Source organism: Corythoichthys intestinalis, chromosome 7 (genome assembly GCF_030265065.1).
Source record: "Corythoichthys intestinalis isolate RoL2023-P3 chromosome 7, ASM3026506v1, whole genome shotgun sequence".
NCBI lineage: Eukaryota > Metazoa > Chordata > Actinopteri > Syngnathiformes > Syngnathidae > Corythoichthys > Corythoichthys intestinalis.
The window spans coordinates 51578927-51598498 of record NC_080401.1 but is presented as its reverse complement, the minus strand read 5'-3'; the positions used below and the strand labels follow the sequence as shown (position 1 = coordinate 51598498).

General features: G+C 37.6%; 1 protein-coding gene across 2 annotated transcripts in view; it reads right to left on the bottom strand.

Annotated features, from left to right (window-relative positions):
- The window catches only part of cyfip1 (cytoplasmic FMR1 interacting protein 1), an 81187-nt gene that overhangs the window by 31613 nt on the left and 30002 nt on the right, over positions 1 to 19572 (bottom strand). For both annotated transcript variants that reach the window (XM_057840354.1, XM_057840353.1), the window contains exons 10-22: positions 18885 to 18976; positions 18571 to 18811; positions 18366 to 18491; positions 13225 to 13391; positions 13007 to 13154; positions 10580 to 10733; positions 10344 to 10500; positions 6223 to 6319; positions 6072 to 6148; positions 5880 to 5988; positions 5686 to 5805; positions 3964 to 4163; positions 3793 to 3880 (exon numbers count right to left, since the gene is read on the bottom strand). In XM_057840354.1, the coding sequence (XP_057696337.1) occupies positions 3793 to 3880; positions 3964 to 4163; positions 5686 to 5805; positions 5880 to 5988; positions 6072 to 6148; positions 6223 to 6319; positions 10344 to 10500; positions 10580 to 10733; positions 13007 to 13154; positions 13225 to 13391; positions 18366 to 18491; positions 18571 to 18811; positions 18885 to 18976 (1776 nt within the window). The remainder of the gene's footprint in view (positions 1 to 3792; positions 3881 to 3963; positions 4164 to 5685; positions 5806 to 5879; positions 5989 to 6071; positions 6149 to 6222; positions 6320 to 10343; positions 10501 to 10579; positions 10734 to 13006; positions 13155 to 13224; positions 13392 to 18365; positions 18492 to 18570; positions 18812 to 18884; positions 18977 to 19572) is intronic.

Below are 19572 nucleotides of genomic sequence, written 5' to 3'. Positions count from 1 at the left end.
GACATATGGGTTGGATTGCATGTATGGGTTTCAGAGTACAATGTGACGAAATGGTGGGCCAAAAATACGGGCACAATTGCATTGTTTTGCTTAGGGCCCCCAAATGGCCTGGGCCGGCCCTGGTTCCTTCTTAATTGAATGCAAAAGTATTGTTGCTCATTGTTTTTTGTTTTTTTTTTTTGCACTAAAAAAGGTCACCAGAAATTTGTTGTCATGGGGCGAATTTGTGATGATAATAGAGATTGTTAGTGCTGCAACGATTAATCGATTAACTCAAGTAATTCGATTAGAAAAAAAAATATTTGAATTATATTTTGCTGCATTGAGTATTTGTTTAATTAAAGTGGCGTTGTAATGGTTTGTTTTGAAAGTGTTTGCATTTAGTGTTATTGATTTGGGTGGATCCACTGCTCTCTAGTGGCAACAGTCAGTATGACATAACTCATCTAACATGGCTGAATCGAGCTGCTCCCTGTTAAGACCAACAACCAATGTTTTTGTTTGAGCTTATGTTTTTTAATGTATTCATGATTTAGTTTAAAGGTATATTTAGCCATTTTTTGTGGGAATATGTGTTTGAACCATTTGTTAGGAGCTTTGAAAAAAATTAGCTTTTATAGAATTTATGCTAGCAGACTTTTGCTATGTAATTTAGCCAGTGCTTCTTTTGTTGTACTGTACGTAGATCCTCAATTATTTTTTTAGACCGTTGTTTTAAGAACAGAGCTCTAAAAACATTTAAGTGCTGCAATTATAATGCTGCATCGATTCATCGATTAACTCAAGTAGTTCGATTAGAAAAAACAGTTGAATTAAATTTTGCGATTAATCGATTAACTCGAGTAATTAAATTAGAATTAAATTATGATGCTTAGAGTATTTGCTTCATTAAAGTGGATTTGTAATGGTTTGTTTTGAAAGTGTTTGCATTTAGTTTTATTGATTTGGATGGATGCACTGCCCTCTCGTGGCAACAGTGAATATGACATAACTCATTTCATATGGCTGAATCCAGCTGCTCCCTGTTAAAACCAAAAAGTTTTTGTTTGAGCTAATGTTTTTTAATGCATTCATAATTTAGTTTATAGGTATATTTAGCCGTTTTTGTTGGAATATGTCTTTGAACCATTTGTTAAGAGCAGTGAAAAAAACGTTCTTATAGCATTTAAGCTAGCACTTTTGCTATGTAAGTTAGTTCTTTTGTTGTAATTAGTAGGGCTGTCAAACATTAAAATTTTTAATCGAGTTAATCAAACCTTAAAAATTAATTAATCATAATTAATCACAATTCAAACCATCTATAAAATATGCCATTTTTTTGTAAATTATTGTTGGAATGGAAAGATAAGACACAAGACGGATATATACATTCAACATACTGTACATAAGTACTGTATTTGTTTATTATAACAATGAATCAACAAGATTACAATTATTAACATGGGATACATGGACAGAAAAACTTGTAGTTCTTAAAAGATAAATGTTAGTACAAATTTTACATTAAAACCCCTCTTAATGTTTTCGTTTTAATAAAATTTGTAAAATTTTCAAACAAAAAATAAACTAGTAGCTCGCCATTGTTGATGTCAATAATTACACAATGCTCATGGTGCTGAAACCCATAAAATCAGTCGCACCCAATCGCCAGCAGAGGGCGACAAAACACCAACAAACACAAGTAACTGTCATTTAATCTGTGCGTTAAATGCGTAAAATATTTTAACGTGATTAATTTAAAAAATTAATTACCGCCCGTTAACGCGATAATTTTGACAGCCCTATTAATTAGATCTCATTTATATATTTTTTTATACTGTTAGAGGCACAGCTCAGGTATTTTAATTTTTTATGTTCTTTATCCAATTACTCGGTTATTCGAACTAGTGCTGCAACGATTAATCGATTAACTCGAGTATTCGATTAGAAAACAAATATTCAAATTAAATTTTGTTGCTTCGAATATTCGTTTAATTAAAGTGGCATTGTAATGGTTTATTTTGAAAGTGTTTGCTTTTCATTTTATTGATTAGGGTGGATACACTGTCCTCTGGTCTGCCTCATTTCACATGGCTGAATCCAGCTGCTCCCTGTTAAGACCAACGTGAGCTAAGATTTCATTTGAGCTAATGTTTTTAATGCATTCGTAATTTAGTTTGTAGGTATATTTCTTGAACTATTTGTTAAGAGCATTGTAAAAAAAAAAAAACGTTAGCATTTTATAGCATTTAAGCTAGGGGACTTTTGCTATGTGAGTTAGCCAATTGTTCTTTTGTTGTACTTAGAGCCTTATTTATTAATATTTTATACCGTTTGAGTCTCAGCTCAGGTATTTTAATTTTCTATGTTCCTTATCCGATTACTCGATTATTCGAACTATTTCATCGATTAATCGACTACTAAAATAATCGATTAACTTGAGTATTCGATTAGAAAAAAAATATTCAAATTAAATTTTGTTGCTTTGAGTATTCGTTTAATTAAAGTGGCATTGTAATGGTTTATTTTGAAAGTGTTTGCTTTTCATTTTATTGATTAGGGTGGATAGACCGTCCTCTGGTCTGCCTCATTTCACATGGCTGAATCCAGCTGTTCCCTGTTAAGACCAACATGAGCTAAGTTTTCTGGTCTGCCTCATTTCACATGGCTGAATCCAGCTGCTCCCTGTTAAGACCAACGTGAGCTAAGTTTTCGTTTGAGCTAATGTTTTTAATGCATTTGTAATTTAGTTTATAGGTATATTTCTTGAACTATTTGTGAAGAGCATTGTAAAAAACATTAGCATTTTATAGCCCTTAAGCTAGGGGACTTTTGCTATGCGAGTTAGCCAATTGATCTTTTGTTGTACTTAGAGCCTTATTTATTAATATTTTATACTGTTTGAGTCTCAGCTCAGGCATTTTAATTTTTTATGTTCCTTATTCGATTACTCGATTATTCGAACTGTTTCATCGATTAATCGACTACTAAAATAATCGATTAACTTGAGTATTCGATTAGAAAAAAAATATTCAAATTAAATTTTGTTGCTTTTAGTATTCGTTTAATTAAAGTGGCATTGTAATGGTTTATTTTGAAAGTGTTTGCTTTTCATTTTATTGATTAGGGTGGATAGACCGTCCTCTGGTCTGCCTCATTTCACATGGCTGAATCCAGCTGTTCCCTGTTAAGACCAACATGAGCTAAGTTTTCTGGTCTGCCTCATTTCACATGGCTGAATCCAGCTGCTCCCTGTTAAGACCAACGTGAGCCAATTGATCTTTTGTTGTACTTAGAGCCTTATTTATTAATATTTTATACCGTTTGAGTCTCAGCTCAGGCATTTTAATTTTTTATGTTCCTTATCCGATTACTCGATTATTCAAACTGTTTCATCGATTAATCGACTACTAAAATAATCGATAGCTGCAGCCCGAGATATGTTTGCATTTTTATTTATTTATTTATTTATTTATTTATTTTTTAACTTTTTTGGCTGCCAATGACGGCTCTAGACGTCCAATCCCTTGGGTGGGAGGGGTTTGCCACCATTCCACCTCAAATGAATTAGTAGTCTACTAGTGATAACTTTATGTCAATTTACGACAGAAGTATGAAAAGACCTTTCATCGCCCCCACCAAATTTTTGGAGGCGAATTCCAAGCCATTTTGTTCACTTTTAATTTGTTTTCCAAGCAGAAGTGGACAATTTCCACCACGGGGAAATACGCTCATGGCGGATGACCAAAATCAATCCTAAATTTTTCACGATCAACACTCACCAGCCATATTTGTACATCAACCACCACTGACCTTGGATCCGTAGAGATACTGCGGCTGAGCGTTGGGCGGCTTGTCCCTCTGAAATTCCTGAGAGAAAGGCAGGACGGTGCGCACGAACCTGTAAACAAAAGCGAGAGCTCACTTTAGGTAGACGTCACTACAGGTGGGCATCGAGATGCTACATTCACATGCTCTCCCCACCTGTTGGTGGAGCCGTTGTAGCAGTAGTTGGGCAGGAAGTCGTAGTTGAGCTCCCAAAAGACGTGCAGCGTGATTCGGCCGTATGGCGCCGAAACGTTATGGTTGGCTTCGCGGAACATGGCGTCGAAGCTATCCAGCGTCAAGAACTTGCAGAGGAGCTTGTGAGTCAAACGGTTGATCTCAACTAGTCCTTCCAGTTCCTTCAAGACAAATGAGAGTTTGCTTCAGGATATAGGCCTAATCCACTGATTTTAGAGCAGTTATTAGTAGAGGTGTGCATCGGCACTGCCCTCACGATTCGATTCGATTACGATTCGGAGGGTCACGATTCGATTCGGTTCGATTCGGCAATGCATCGCGATGCATTAAAATTCTAAAGCAAAGCATATTTTTCGTGAATCATGAGGCAACACAAGCGGTCGGACATTAAACAACTTTTTATTGGCTCTTGTGTCACTCCTGGTTGAAGTCAAACGAAAATACTTTCAGATATATATATATTAAAAAAAAAACATCACAGCATTTAATTAGTGCTTTGAATAAGACCAGGGCTTTCTCTTTTTTTTTTTTTTTTACACACAGTAGCAGCCTTTCACACAGCGCAACATCTGAACTCCTGTGCAAAATCAGTCATATCAGTCAATCAATCATAACAGTCACTTTATTTTAGTCACAACGATCCATCAACAAAAATATTCAAGTAAATATTAAAGACAACGACAAAGAAAATATTGTAGTGCAGCAGCATCTTCATCGCATTATCAATCCAGGGATCAGTTCAGTTGCAAACAAAACATCAACTAAATTGCAATGTAGAACAAAAGTAAAATGTAGGCCTAGCCCACTATATATGTGCAATAGAGATTAGATCGGGCCTAAAAAAATCCAGCACGACCCAACACGGCCCGCTGGTATTGAAGCCCGACCCGGCCCGAGCCCGATCAATTAACTAGATTTGCAGGCCCAGCCCGAAAAACCCGATTTTTTTTTTTTTTTGGTTGGAGTGACGTGGGGGAAAAAAAACGCAGCGGCAATTTATTTTCATTTCTTCAAGTTGGCAGAAAAAAACGCAAGGTTTCTTAATGTTTAAATAGTCTACATATTTTTATGATCATTATAAAAGCATTTACACAACGAAATAACGCTGGGAAAGTTTAATATATAAAAAAAAAAAAAAACATGCGGGCCACGGCGTTCATGTGCGTGCACAAGCAAATGCACAATACAGAGAGCCTGCTTTCGGTTTTATCCCTTTTTTTTAATTATTATAATTTATTAGTCCGGCGCAGCGGCCCGACCCGAGCCGACCCGACCCGAACGTGAATGCTTAACATTTTGGGCCCGACCCAGATCTAACCTCTAAGAGATAGGACATAACATAACAATGGCTGAAGCGGAGAAAGAGGGAGCGAGAAAGATTATTGATGCAAGACATTGAAAGCAGACATCTGGAGACATTTTGGCTTCTATGAAGTTGGTGGGAAACTTGACCAGAGTTATGCGGTGTGTAAAAAATGAAACATGAGAATAATAATACAAATGGGGAAACCAAATCCATTGCATCACCGGAATTGCGCAGGAAGATTTTTGAACGTACTTATATATTTTAAAATGCGCTGAATCGATTCGGCTCGTTGCCCGCATCGAATCGAATCGTCCATGCCCCCCATCGGGATGCATCGCCGCATCGATTATTGTTGACACCACTAGTTATTAGCCTACCATGATTGAAGTGAGGTCCTCGCTTTCAAAGCGGTTGATGGCAAGCTCCAGGGACTTGTACAACGCAGCAGAAACCCTCTGAGTGATCAGCCTGTTCAGGTCAATGGAACGGCCGAGGAGCTACAGGATGCCACAAGGTATGTGGTAAACAATTGATACATCTTTTTTAATCTTTTTTTTTTAGTCTTAGATACCTGGACGTGGCGCTGCTTAAGCAGGGTCTCATAGCGATTGGAGGCTGGCCATGGAATGTTGGCACCTTGGTTCTTACAGTCGGCCCGCAAACGCTTGTCCAGCAAGAGACTAAAAGGAATACCACAATTATGAATGGACGACTACTTGTATATGACATTGACTTATAATAACTTGTCAACTTGTACAGCTACCTTCCAGCGAGGATCTTGTAGTAGGCGAATATCTGATCTGCCAGCTTGTAAACAAATTGATCGAAGCACAAGTTCACCTGAAAACAAATAAAATGAAAAATACAGTTCTTCCATGCTTTTTTACAAATAGACGTAATGAGAAAGGGATTACTTCAGCCTCGATTTCGTCGTAGAGGAACTGCTTCTTGAACTTGGTCAGGGCGTAGTGAGCGCTGTCATTGTACAAATCCAGGGGATACAGCACATACCTGAAATGTGTAACACATTGTAACATCAATGAAAATTAAGGAAGTGCCACACACAAAGTCCAGTGTCACATTATTACATGATAATTATTACGTTTCTACATCATAGTTTAAGGTAAAAATATGCAAATTATCATGTAATAACGTGATGATTACAGGACTGTCTCAGATAATTAGAATATTGTGATAAAGTTCTTTACTTTCTGTAATGCAATTAAAAAAAACAAAAATGTCATACATTCTGGATTCATTACACATCAACTGAACTATTTCAAGCCTTTTATTATTTTAATATTGCTGAATTTGGCTTACAGCTTAAGAAAACTCAAAAATCCTATCTCAAAATATTAGAATATCATGAAAAAGTATACAAGTAGGCTATTCAACTAATCACCTGAATCATCTAATTAACTCGAAACACCTGCGAGGGTTTCCTGAGCCTTAAAAACACTCAGCTTGGTTCAGTAAACTAAATCACAAGTATGGGGAAGACTGCTGATCTGACTGCTGTCCAGAGGACCATCATTGATACCCTCCATCAGGAGGGTAAGACACAAAAAGAAATTTCTCAAAGAGCAGGCTGTTCACAGAGTGCAGTTTCAAAGCATATCCACAAAAAGTCTGTTGGAAGGGAAAAATGTGGCCGGAAACGCTGCACAACCAAGAGAGATGACCGCAGCCTTAACAAAATTGTGAAGAAGAGCCGCTTCCAGAATTTGGGGGAGCTTCAAAGACAGTGGGCTGAAGCTGGAGTCCAGGTATCAAAAGCCACAGTTCACAGACGTGTCCGGGAAATGGGCTACAATAGCCGTATTCCCATGGTCAAGCCACTTCTGAACTCAAGACAACGGAAGAAGCGTCTGACTTGGGCTATGGAGAAGAAGCACTGGACAGTTGCAGAGTGGTCCAAAGTCCTCTTTTCAGACGAAAGCAAGTTTTGCATTTCATTTGGAAGTCAAGGCGCCAGAGTCTGGAGAAAGGCTGGAGAGGAGCAAAATCCAAGTTGCTTGAAATCCAGTGTGAAGTTCCCACAGTCAGCAATGGTTTGGGGAGCCATGTCAGCTGCTGGTGTTAGTCCACTGTGTTTCATCAAGTCCAGAGTAAATGCAACTGTGTACCAAGAGATTTTAGAGCACTACATGCTTCCATCTGCTGAAAAGCTCTATGGAGATGAGGATTTCATTTTCCAGCATGATATGGCACCTGCCCACAGTGCCAAAACCACCAGTAACTGGTGCACTGACCATGGCATCACTGTCCTTGATTGGCCTGCTAATTCCCCTGACCTGAACCCCATCGAGAATTTGTGGGGTATAGTTAAGAAGAAGATGAAAGACACCAGACCTACAAATGCAAATGAGCTGAAGGCCGCTATCGAAGCATCCTGGGCATCAATAACACCTCAGCAATGCCACAGGCTGATTGCCTCCATGCCACGCCGGATTGATGCAGTAATCCGTGCAAAAGGATTCCCAACCAAGTACTGAGTGCATCAATGGACATTTTCAAATGTTTGATTTAGTTTTGCGGTTATAAAATTATTTTTTTACTTGGTCTGAGGAAGTATTCTAATTTTTTGATATAGGATTTTTGAGGTTTCTTAAGCTGTAAGCCAAAATCAGCAATATTCAAATAATAAAAGGCTTGAAATAGTTCAGTTGATGTGTAATGAATCCAGAATGTATGACATTTTTTTTTAATTGCATTACAGAAAGTAAAGAACTTTATCACAATATTCTAATTATCTGAGACAGTCCTGTATAATGTAATAATGTGATAATTATCATGTAATAACGTGATAATTATCACGTAATAACGTAATAATTACGTGATAATAACATGATAATTATCATGTGATAACATGATAATTATCATGTAATATGTAATACTATGATACGTAAAGATGTCCCGATCGACCATTTCAAAGTATCGGAATCGGCAAAAAAATATCGGACATGCCTTTTTTAAATATTTTCTTTAAATCGTTTTCTAATTGTATTTAACGTTACAGACAAAATGTCTTACACTCATCCAGAGTAGTTTTGGCTTAAAGTAGGGCTATCAAATTTATTGTGTTAACGGCGGTAATTAATTTTTTTTAATTAATCACGTTAAATAACTAACGCATGCGTTACACGATCCATTGTCGCGTTCAATCTATAAAGACGCCGTTTTATCTATAGATAGCGCTAAAAGGCAGCGTATAATGAGTAGAGAGAATTTTGACAGCCTTTGGAGCCATTTTTTATGTGGCTAAAGCCTTACAATACCTCCCTCAGCAATTAAAAATAACGTGGGAGGCAATGTGGGGAAGAAAGGCAGTAGTTGATCATTTTCTTAACACCCTTTGTTCTTTCCCAACGCAGAGAAGATATATCAATTGGTGCCCCTACGCACAGTCATGGTAGCACTTCTCATCATGCATTTGGGCAGAAGTTAAATGGCTGCAGTATCATTTACTGAAAGCTCAACAAATACACTAGATGGCAATATTTAGTCACAGTATACAAAGTCACATTTATCCTTTAAGAATTACAAGTCGTTCTATCCGTGGATCCCTCTCACAGAAAGATTGTTAATGTTAATGCCATCTTGAGGATTTATTGTCATAATAAACAAATACAGTACTTACATACTGTATGTTGAATGTATATATTCGTCCGAGTTTTTTTCATTTTTTTCTTGATGCATTGCCAAAATGTATATGATCGGGAAAAATTATCAGGAATGATTGGAATTGAATCGGGAGCAAAAAAAAACCAATCGGATCGGGAAATATCGGGATCGGCTGATACTCAAACTAAAACGATCGGGATCGGATCAGGAGCAAAAAAACATGATCGGAACAACCCTAATGATAAGTAATAACAGTCATAATGAACGCACAATAGCACGAGTTATTACATAACATGTTTTCACATGATAGCTACCACATTTTTGCATGACAGTTGTTTTTTCATGGTAGTTATGTTTTTGCATGTTTAGATAATTATCACATTTTTATATAATTATCATGTAATAACATGATAATTATGTAATAATATGATAAGTAAAAACAGCCATAATGAACGCACAATAGCAGGAGTTATTACATAACATGTTTTCACATGATAGCTACGTTTTTTGCAGGACAGTGCTTTTTTCATGATAGTTACGTTTTCGCATGTTTAGATAATCATCACATTTTTATACATATTACCAGATTTTTATATGATAAAATGTTTATAATGTATAATATGCGTGTGATCATCAATTTGAAAAAAGCTTTGAATCTAATTTTGTTGCTTCGAGTAGGTTTTAATTCGAGTGGCTCTGCAATGATTTGTTTTGAAAGTGTTGCATTTAGTTTTTTTATTTGAGTGGATACACTGCCCTCTATTGGCAACAGTGAATATGCCATAACTCGTCTAACATGGCTGAATCCAGCTGTCCTGGCTCAGACCAAAAAAAGGTAATATTTTTGTTTGAGCCAATATGTTTGTTTATGCATTTGTTATTTAGTTTAGAAGTATATTTAGCAGTTTTGTGTGGGAATATGTGTTTGCACGTTTTGCTAAGAGCTTTTTTTTTTTTTTTTTTACAAAGCTCTTAACAAAACTTGCAAAAAAAAGTTTGCATTTTATAGCATTTAAGCTCACAGACTTTTAAGGCAAAGCTCAGGTATTTTAATTTCGTTTTAAATGCATTTAATGCTCTTTTGAAAGTGCAATCATAGCAAGCCAAAACGCTTGTTTCTTATGTTTCAAATCTCCTAAAATTGATTCTATAAGGCATTAAATGTTTGTCATCTGATTACTAAATTATTTGAACTAACTAATCACTATAATAATTGATTATTTAAATAATCAATAGCTGCAGCCCTAAAAAGCATGTTAATTATTTGGGACAGATGTGATACTCATTTATACTTTGGACTTTTTTTTTTGTTGTTTAGGAGGAACACTGCTGTAAAAATCTAATACTAAATTTTTGGACTTATGAAAATCAATAAATCTAAAACCAGAGAAAAGAGTTAAGTAATGCTTACTCCATCATGGAGGATTCCTTGGTGTCCAGGATGTGATCCGTGAGGATCCAGGGCATGGACATCTCAATGGGGAACTGAATCCTGCGGCCCATCGTGAGTTCCAGGAAGAACTCCCGGAACCACAGCTGGGAGAGGTCGCAACAGTGCTGCAAGGTGTCTACCGAAAAGCCCAAAAAGAGAACGTCGTTTAATTTCATTAAGAGAAAAGAGAATGACATGAACGTGTGGAATCTCACCGCTGAAGTTTAGCAGGTGCGTGTAGAAAAAGGACTCGCGATGAAACCTCTCAATATCCAAGATGGTCGGTCCCTCCAGACTGCTGCGTAGGGTCTTCTTGGAGCCACTTTTGTCGGCGATGAGGGACTCCAGCATGGTTCTCACCATGTAGAGCTTAAGGGTGACAAAACAGAGAACAAATTGATTTGACAGCTTAGCCTGACAGGGTATATTTTGAGGAGAAAACATCCAAAATTTACACAAAGTCACATCCTTCAACTCCAGGGCCTGCCATAGCCTAGGCAAGCTAGGCAGTGGAAGGGGGTTGAGGGCTCAAATTGCTTTGTAGAAAAAAGAAAATACTCATGCTAAGCTCCCCGAACGTTTTTTAACATATCAAGTACATTTCAATATGCTACATTTAAAACCATTTTATTTTGAAAAGGACTTCCGGTCAAAATTCGTGATAATGACTCAGATAATGCGCATTGCACCTCTTGTTGCATTTTGTACCTCTTGCGCTTTTGTTGACAGTGAAAGGGAGGAATTGCTGTTCATCTCACTGGATTAGCAACTAGCGCTTTTGATGAATGATTGCCTTATTTCTGTTACTGTCAATATGACATTTAAAACTTTCAAAATGAAACTGTCCAAGCCTTCAGGTGCTGTTTGAAGAAAGCGACAAGGGTAGAGGTACGTCCATTGTTTTCTTTAGTAAAAGTTACCATCATGAAAATATCTTTAGCTTCGTAGATAGCTTGTAACCTAATGACTCCCACACTACTACTTCCATGCAAATTAAGTGTCGCGTTTATCCCCTTCATCTCCACCAACAGCACTTGTATGAGTTTTCCACACAGGCTCTCGCTATTATTAAAAATTAACATAATTTAACAGGAATATCAGGTAAAGTGCACTTTAAATGGGACTTTGTTACACTGGGCGAGGCCCTTAATCACTCGTTTCAGGTAAACCATAAACAGTTAATGTCGTACATCCTTTAAGTTGTGAAAATACAATATTTACAAGATATACAATATTTCTAAAAAATATACAGTGGGGTAAATAAGTATTTAGTCAACCACTAATTGTGCAAGTTCTCCCACTTGAAAATATTAGAGAGGCCTGTAATTGTCAACATGGGTAAACCTCAACCATGAGAGAGAGAATGTGGTGAAAAAAAACAGAAAATCATATTGTTTGATTTTTAAAGAATTTATTTGCAAATCATGGTGGAAAATAAGTATTTGGTCAATACCAAAAGTTCATCTCAATACTTTGTTCTGTACCCTTTGTTGGCAATAACGGAGGCCAAACGTTTTCTGTAACTCTTCACAAGCTTTTCACACACTGTTGCTGGTATTTTGGACCATTATTCCATGCAGATCACCTCTAGAGCAGTGATGTTTTGGGGCTGTCGTTGGGCAACACGGACTTTCAACTCCCTCCACAGATTTTCTAAGGGGTTGAGATCTAGAGACTGGCTAGGCCACTCCAGGACCTTGAAATGCTTCTTACGAAGCCACTCCTTTGTTGCCCTGACTGTGTGTTTGGGATCATTGTCATGCTGAAAGACCTAGCCACATCTAATTTTCAATGCCAGCCCCAAAGCATGATGTTTCCACCCCCATGCTTCACAGTGGGTATGGTGCAATTCAGTATTCTTTTTCCTCCAAACACGAGAACCTGTGTTTCTACCAAAAAGTTCCATTTTGGTTTTATCTGACCATAACACATTCTCCCAGTCCTCCTCTGGATCATCCAAATACTCTCTAGCGAACCGCAGACAGGCCTGGACGTGGACTGGCTTCAGCAGGGGGACACGTCTGGCAATGCAGGATTTGAGTCCCAGGCGACGCATTGTGTTACTGATAGTAGCCTTTGTTACTGTGGTCCCAGCTCTCTGTAGGTCATTCACTAGGTCCCCCCGTGTGGATCTGGGATTTTTGCTCACCGTTCTTGTTATCATTTTGCCGCCATGGGGTGAGATCTTGCATGGAGCCCCAGATCGAGGGAGATTAACAGTGGTCTTGTATGTCTTCCATTTTCTAATAATTGCTCCCACAGTTGATTTCTTTCCACCAAGCGAAGAGTGAAGAGTTAAAGAAAATGTTTGACCTCAGTTATTGCCAACAAAGGGTACATAACAAAGTACTGGGTTGAACTTTTGGTCTTGCCCGAATACTTATTTTCCACCATGATTTGCAAATAAATTCTTCAAAAATCAAACAATGTGATTTTCTGTTTTTTCCACAGTCTGTCTCTGATGGTTGATGTTTACCCATGTTGACAATTACGGGCCTCTCTATTCTTTTCCAGTACGGGAACTTGCACAATTGGTGGTTGACTAAATACTTATTTGCCCCACTGTATTGTGATTTGATGTCAAAGCCTTCCAGTAAAAACGTTGAGCTAATTATCAGAAAGGGAGGACAAGGAGGTGTCACCTGAGTACTGGAAGGTCCTACGGCTCGTCGAGGGACCTTGATGTCAAATCCACCCTTGGGATCTTTTTCACCGCGGAGCGCCGGGTCGTTGTACGGCTCACGACCTGTCTCCCAATCGCACACAGTCTTCCGGATTGCCTGGAGGACACTGAGGCAGAGAAGCAAGAACAATGACACTCTGATTCTAACTACAGAAGACACACGCATGTCCACCTCACCTCTGGATGACATTCTTCTTCTTCTTAATGGCCTGCCGTAATGGGTCACGCAGCGTCACTTGCGAGAAGTCCTGCAGGGCTGAGTAGATGGTGTGACGGATGGCGTGGTTGAAAACGCTCTCCATGCGGCCCATCAGGACCTGGAGACCTTTTATCATGGCAATCACCTGCAAATGACCACCATGATTTCTGTTAGAAACAGCCACTAAAATACTTTCAGACATCAGGCATAGACTTCAAAATTCTATTGACCTGACACTTCGTCATTCTTTGCGGGGGCTGAGCTTCATTTAGTAATAGTCATTCGAGGACAGCACACGCTCATGTCCAAGCCGGATTTAAGGTTGGATTTTTGAAGAAGTACGAAAGCTGTACCGTATACAAACAGGAAGGATTCGTCTCAGGAATGATTTATTCGAGGATTCAAGGTAATTATTATATTTTTCGTACCGTGCATACATTTTTAAACGTTGTGAAAAAAATCAATGGGAGAAATCAGCCGCTACTGCACTGACATCATAGTTCACCATATTTACGTAAAATAAACGCTAATTGCACGATTTTTTTTGCTTTTAAGCAAGAATCGAGACTGTTACGTCCATATCTATAAAGAATTCGAGGATTTAAGCATTTATTCACAAGAATTTTCGCAAGAAAAACTGCTTACATCTGGAGGCCGCTAGCCTCATTCGCTAACAGAGTAGCATTGTACGTCGACATATTTATGTAAAATAAACGCGAACGACATGTTTTTTTTTTTTTTGCTTTTAACCAAGAATAGAGACTGTTTTACATCCATATCTATGAAGAATTTGAGGTTTTAAGTATTTATTCACAACAATTTTCGCCACAAAAGCTTCACTTACATCAGGTGGCCGCTAGCTTCATTCACAACAACTACATAACTAACTATACAACTGTAAAATGACATTAAGGGGCAAATCTACTCTATAAGTTGTGATTGCATACAGAATTTATTAATAATCTATAAATTATTTATAATTGATTCTGCATGTTTTCCTCAAGTATTAAGTTTCTAATGTGAAAATTGAGTGATTTACTAGCTGTTGAAAAAAAAAAAGTTGCTATTTTGGGCAAAAACTTATATTTGTTATGTTAAATATTGCTATTGATCCTGAAAATATAGGTCAGGGGTCCCCAAACTACGGCCCGCGGGCCGGATACGGCCCGCAGCCACATTTGGTCCGGCCCCCTGAACAAAAAAAAAAAAAAAAAAAAAAAAAAAAAAAATGTTAAAAAAAAAAAAAAATTTTTTTTTTTTTTTTTTTTTTCAATAGAGTTATTTATGTCCTGGCTTTTTTCTGTGAAGAACTGAGCAATGGTTATTTGGTTATTATCTATTTAATTAATACAGTATTATTATATTATATTATATTACATGATATTATATTATATTATATTATATTATATTATATTCAGGGGTGCACATAAGTGGTCCGCACATGCGTACTGGACGTAGACAAACGCGCTGGCCCTCAACGGCTTCCATACGCTTTTGCGTACCGATGGCTGACCACTCTATTTGCGGCGGACACGAGAAAATAACTTCTCAAAATGTCGATGAGGCAGGCCACACTGAGTAATTACTTCCGTGTTCCCCCACCCCCTTCAAAAGACAGACAGACGACAGAGACGTCACCGGAGCTACCGAAAAAAAGGACTTTTGCTGAAAAGTGGCTACAGGAGGTACCATGGCTAGAAGCGAATGATGCTCGCACGGAAATGCGGTACAAAATGTGCCGTGAGAATCCCAATGTCGCCGATTAGAGCAACGCATTTTATGTAGGGTCAAAGAATTTCAGCCATCCAAACTTTGAAAAGCATGAAAAAAACAGAGAGCATGTGGCAATTAAGCAAACTATCGATGTCAAACAGGACCCCACTCGCCCTATGGACATGTGGCGGAATAGGGCGGAATAAAGGTAATGAACAGCGACATGCACTGACAAACGTGTTTTTGCTCGCATTTTACAAAGCTAAACATGCACGTTCAATGAGGTCTTATGAGGAGGACATCCCACTTTTAAAAAGGCTTGGAGTTAATGTGGGAGCCGCATAATGCCCTTTATTTTGAATTGGTGCTTTTATGTTTATTTCTTTACATTTCACTTCAAAGTAATGGCAATTTTGTTGTGCCAGTTGATGTTAATCAAGCATTAACTGTTAATATAATTAATCAAAGTTAATTGGCTCTAAGTAAAGCTTGTCATAAATTTATCGCATCAGGTGGGTCGGCTCTCAAGCTCAATGAGGACCAAGTCACATCTCCAGGTCCTCCTCTGAGAACCTGGGCAAAAAAATTATGTGCACCCCTGATTATATTATATATTATATTATATTATATTATATTAAGGGCTGTCAAAGTTATCGCGTTAACGGGCGGTAATTAATTTTTTTCATTAATCACGTTAAAATATTTGACGCAATTAACGCATATGCCCCGCTCAAACAGATTAAAATGACAGCAGTGTCATGTCCACTTGTTACTTGTGTTTTTTGTCTCCCTCTGCTGGCGCTTGGGTGTGACTGATTTTATGCACCATGAGCATTGTGTAATTCTTGACATCAACAATGGTGAGCTACTAGTTAATTTTTTTGATTGAAAATTTTACCAATTTTATTAAAACGAAAACATTAAGAGGGGTTTTAACATAAAATTTCTATAATTTGTACTAAAATCTATCTTTTAAGAACTACAAGTCTTTCTATCCAGGGATTGCTTTGACAGAATATTAATGTTAATGCCATCTTGTTGATTTATTGTTATAATAAACAAATACAGTACTTATGTACAGTATGTTGAATGTATATATCCGTCTTGTGTCTTATCTTTCCATTCCAACAATAATTTACAGAAAAATAAGGCATATTTTAGAGATGTTTGAATTGTGATTAATTACGATTAATTTTTAAGCTGTGATTAACTCGCTTAAAAATTTTAATCGTTTGACAGCCCTAATTATATTATATTATATTATATTATACTATATTATATTATATCATTTTTATTTTATTTACTTTGGTTCCGTGAAGAATCCAGAAAGGGTTATTTGATTGTGGCTTTCTGAAAAACAATACATTTTTACATTTAGGCACTCCTGCAATCGTCACACTTTTTCTGTTACAAACTGACCCCGGCCCCTCATCAGAGAAGAGAAGGGTTATGTGGTAGGCCTGAACGATATTGGAAAAAACTATTGTCGCGATTTTTTTTAGGTTTGCAATATATTGCGATATTATATTGCGATATTAAAAAAAAAAAGATCTATCTTTTTTAAAGAAATTTTCACTAAATGACTTGAATAGCTGTTTGGAAATACTTTACATAACACACCGTGACCACAGTGTATTCATATAATACCGTTTAATTTGTTAATGATGAAGATTTCTGTATGAAGGTATCCAGGAAGTCATGTCTGCACAAAATAGATCATTTATTGAATACAATATTTTACACTTCAACAGCAGCAAATACATTAAATGATAAATAAAAGAGCAGGTGCATTAGTCCCCTTAGTTTTTGACAAAATATAACAAATAAAAACTTCTGTAAAATAACAACAAAGTTGTCAACATATTTGAACAAAAATATTAAATATGACAAATAAAAGAGTTGTTCACAAACTATAACAATAAATAAAAACCTCAGTAAAACAACAAAGTTGTCAACATATTTGAACAAAAATATTAAATATGACAAAAGAGTTCACAAACTATAACAATACATAAAAACCTCAGTTAAACAACAAAGTTGTCAACATATTTGAACTTAAATATTAAATCTGACTAATAAAAGTGCAAGTGCATTAGTCCCCTGAGTTGTTTACACAAAATATAACAATATAAAACTGCAAAACGGCAACAAAGTTGTAAAAATATTTCAACAAAAATATTAAGTATCAAAACTTTATGTGCAGTTGTACTATATATAGTTATTTGAAAAATACGGTTTACAATAAATTTAAATATAAAAGAAACAAACTCAATTGAACTTGTAAATAATTGAACTGAATAACTGCAAATAACTGTGATGAATAACAGAACCATTTTAACTCCCAAATTTCCTGCCTTCCTGATAGCTGTCACATTAAAAGAAGAAAAGACATTCCTTCAGCTGTGTTATGTATTTGTCTGCATATCGTCCACCTTCCTTGCTCAGCAATTCTCAACTGGGTCTCATAGGTTTTTGGCCAAGACTATTAGTTTATCCACTATAGCAGGCTTGAGACAATAACGTTGGCACGTAACAATGTTCCCACCTGTGCTAAAAAGCCTCTGATGGGGAGCTCGTAGCAGGAATGCATAGATACCTGCGTTTTAAATGGTCCCACATGTTTGACAGATTACTTCTTGTTGAGGCAACCATGGCGAGGCACTGTCGACAGGGCTGTTTTTTGTCCCTTATAGTCTTGTTCTTGCCAAAATACTTCCAAAACTCCTTTTGGATACAGTCTTCCTTGCTCCTCCAACGTGTTGATTGCTTGCTTTCACTTTGAGAACGGGCCCTCCTCCCTCCGCTCTGCTGTTCGGCCCCTCCTCCCTCCACTCCGCTGTTGCAGGGGGAGGGGGAGGAGCCGATGACTTGCTGGAGAGAAAGAGAAGCTGTGCGCTTTTTTTCCCCTCTCCTTCCTCAAAACAAACGTTTGTGGATTAAAAAAAATGAAATTAAAAAACTATCGCACGTCCTTGCGATGGGACTATTGCACATGCGCACATCGCGATGGCGATGTTTAAACGATATATCGTTCAGGCCTATTATGTGGCCCTCACAGGAAAAAGTTTGGGGACCCCTGATATAGGTGATTATCTCTGCATTTGGTGATTTTTGTGTATCTAGTGTAAAATCTGAGAATTTTATAGCCATTTTAAATTTTGTTATACTTATATAAAAAATAAATCGTGATTTTACACTTTGAATTTTTTGATGCCGCTGCTCATGGAGACTCATATATGGCTAAGGTAGGTGCTTGTTTTGGTTTTAGGTCGGTACCAGCTTTGGTTTTGAAAATATTTGAACTAAGTTTTTTAAATAGGCCCCCAACCGATCAGCCCTGCGCCCCGTGTCATGTCAATATATTCTAAAGTCTATGCATCAGCGTGAAAAAGTTCAATCGGCCCACCTCCACCAGGGCAAACTTTTCCTCGCTTGTGTAATTGTATCGGGTGGCACGCTCGTACTCTTCGGCATTGTCGGGGCACTCCTTGTTGGAGTATTTGTCCGTGGGGTGAACCAGTTTCCAGGAATACTGTGAAGAAAAAGTTTGTTAAGCAGCTATTGCTGTAAAATGCAGCTATTTTCTGCAATATAATTTACTTAGAACTCACCACTTCCATAACGTGAGCACTCCACTGCGACAGGAGCTGCATGCCTTGCAGCGCCAAGTCAAACAACTTCCTATACTCCATATCCGTCTTCTGAGCCTCCTGACGACCCGAACCGGTCACCACCTCGCTGTTGCTGTAGCGGGCCAGCTCCGAGATGAAGCGCATGTGATCCTCGCGGATCTGAATCATCTGCTCGCAGATGTTGTACTGAGGGCTGCTGGATATGGACGTGCAAGTCCACCTGGGCGGGCGAGGGAAGCAGAAAAGTTGTGAGGGGCGAACTGGAGAAATGTTCCATTGCGCTCTCCTCTCACCTGGATTTGTTCTCCTCAAAGTGAGCGCTGGTCTTGATGTACCTGGACAACTCGATTTGCATATCACCGAAAAGAGGGACCACCTGCAGTTGCTGCGAGGGAAAATTTCAACAGTCAAGTTACTTCTTGGGAAAAACCGTGGATCGGTGTTTCCCACTTCAGATAGGGATGTCCCTATCATATACAGTTAGGGCTGCAGCTATCGATTATTTTAGTAGTCGATTAATCGATTAACTAGTTAGTTCGAATAATCGAGTAATCGGTAGGCCTGTCGCGATAACAAATTTTAGTGTGCAATAATTTATCTCATAAAATATTGTGATATGCGATATTATTGCGCCCCCCCCCCAATTTTTCTTAAACAAATTTACAATAACACAGTGACACAGAATACAATATTAATAGATCAAGTACACCCATTTAAACGCGATAAATGCTTACTCTTAGATTCAAAAAATACTGTTTAAGAAATCCCAACTAAAAAGAATAGACCATGCCTGTTAGGACAACAATATTAATACCGCGCAGAAACAAAGAATAAATAAAATGTGTTTTTTCAAGAATTGAATTTTTCAAGAATAAAATTGCACTTAACAACTTAAGCATTTATGCAAATGAAAACTTTTTCCCTTATAGACCCTACCCACCGACGTCACAAAACCACGGGCTCGCTGTGTGGTTCCGCCCA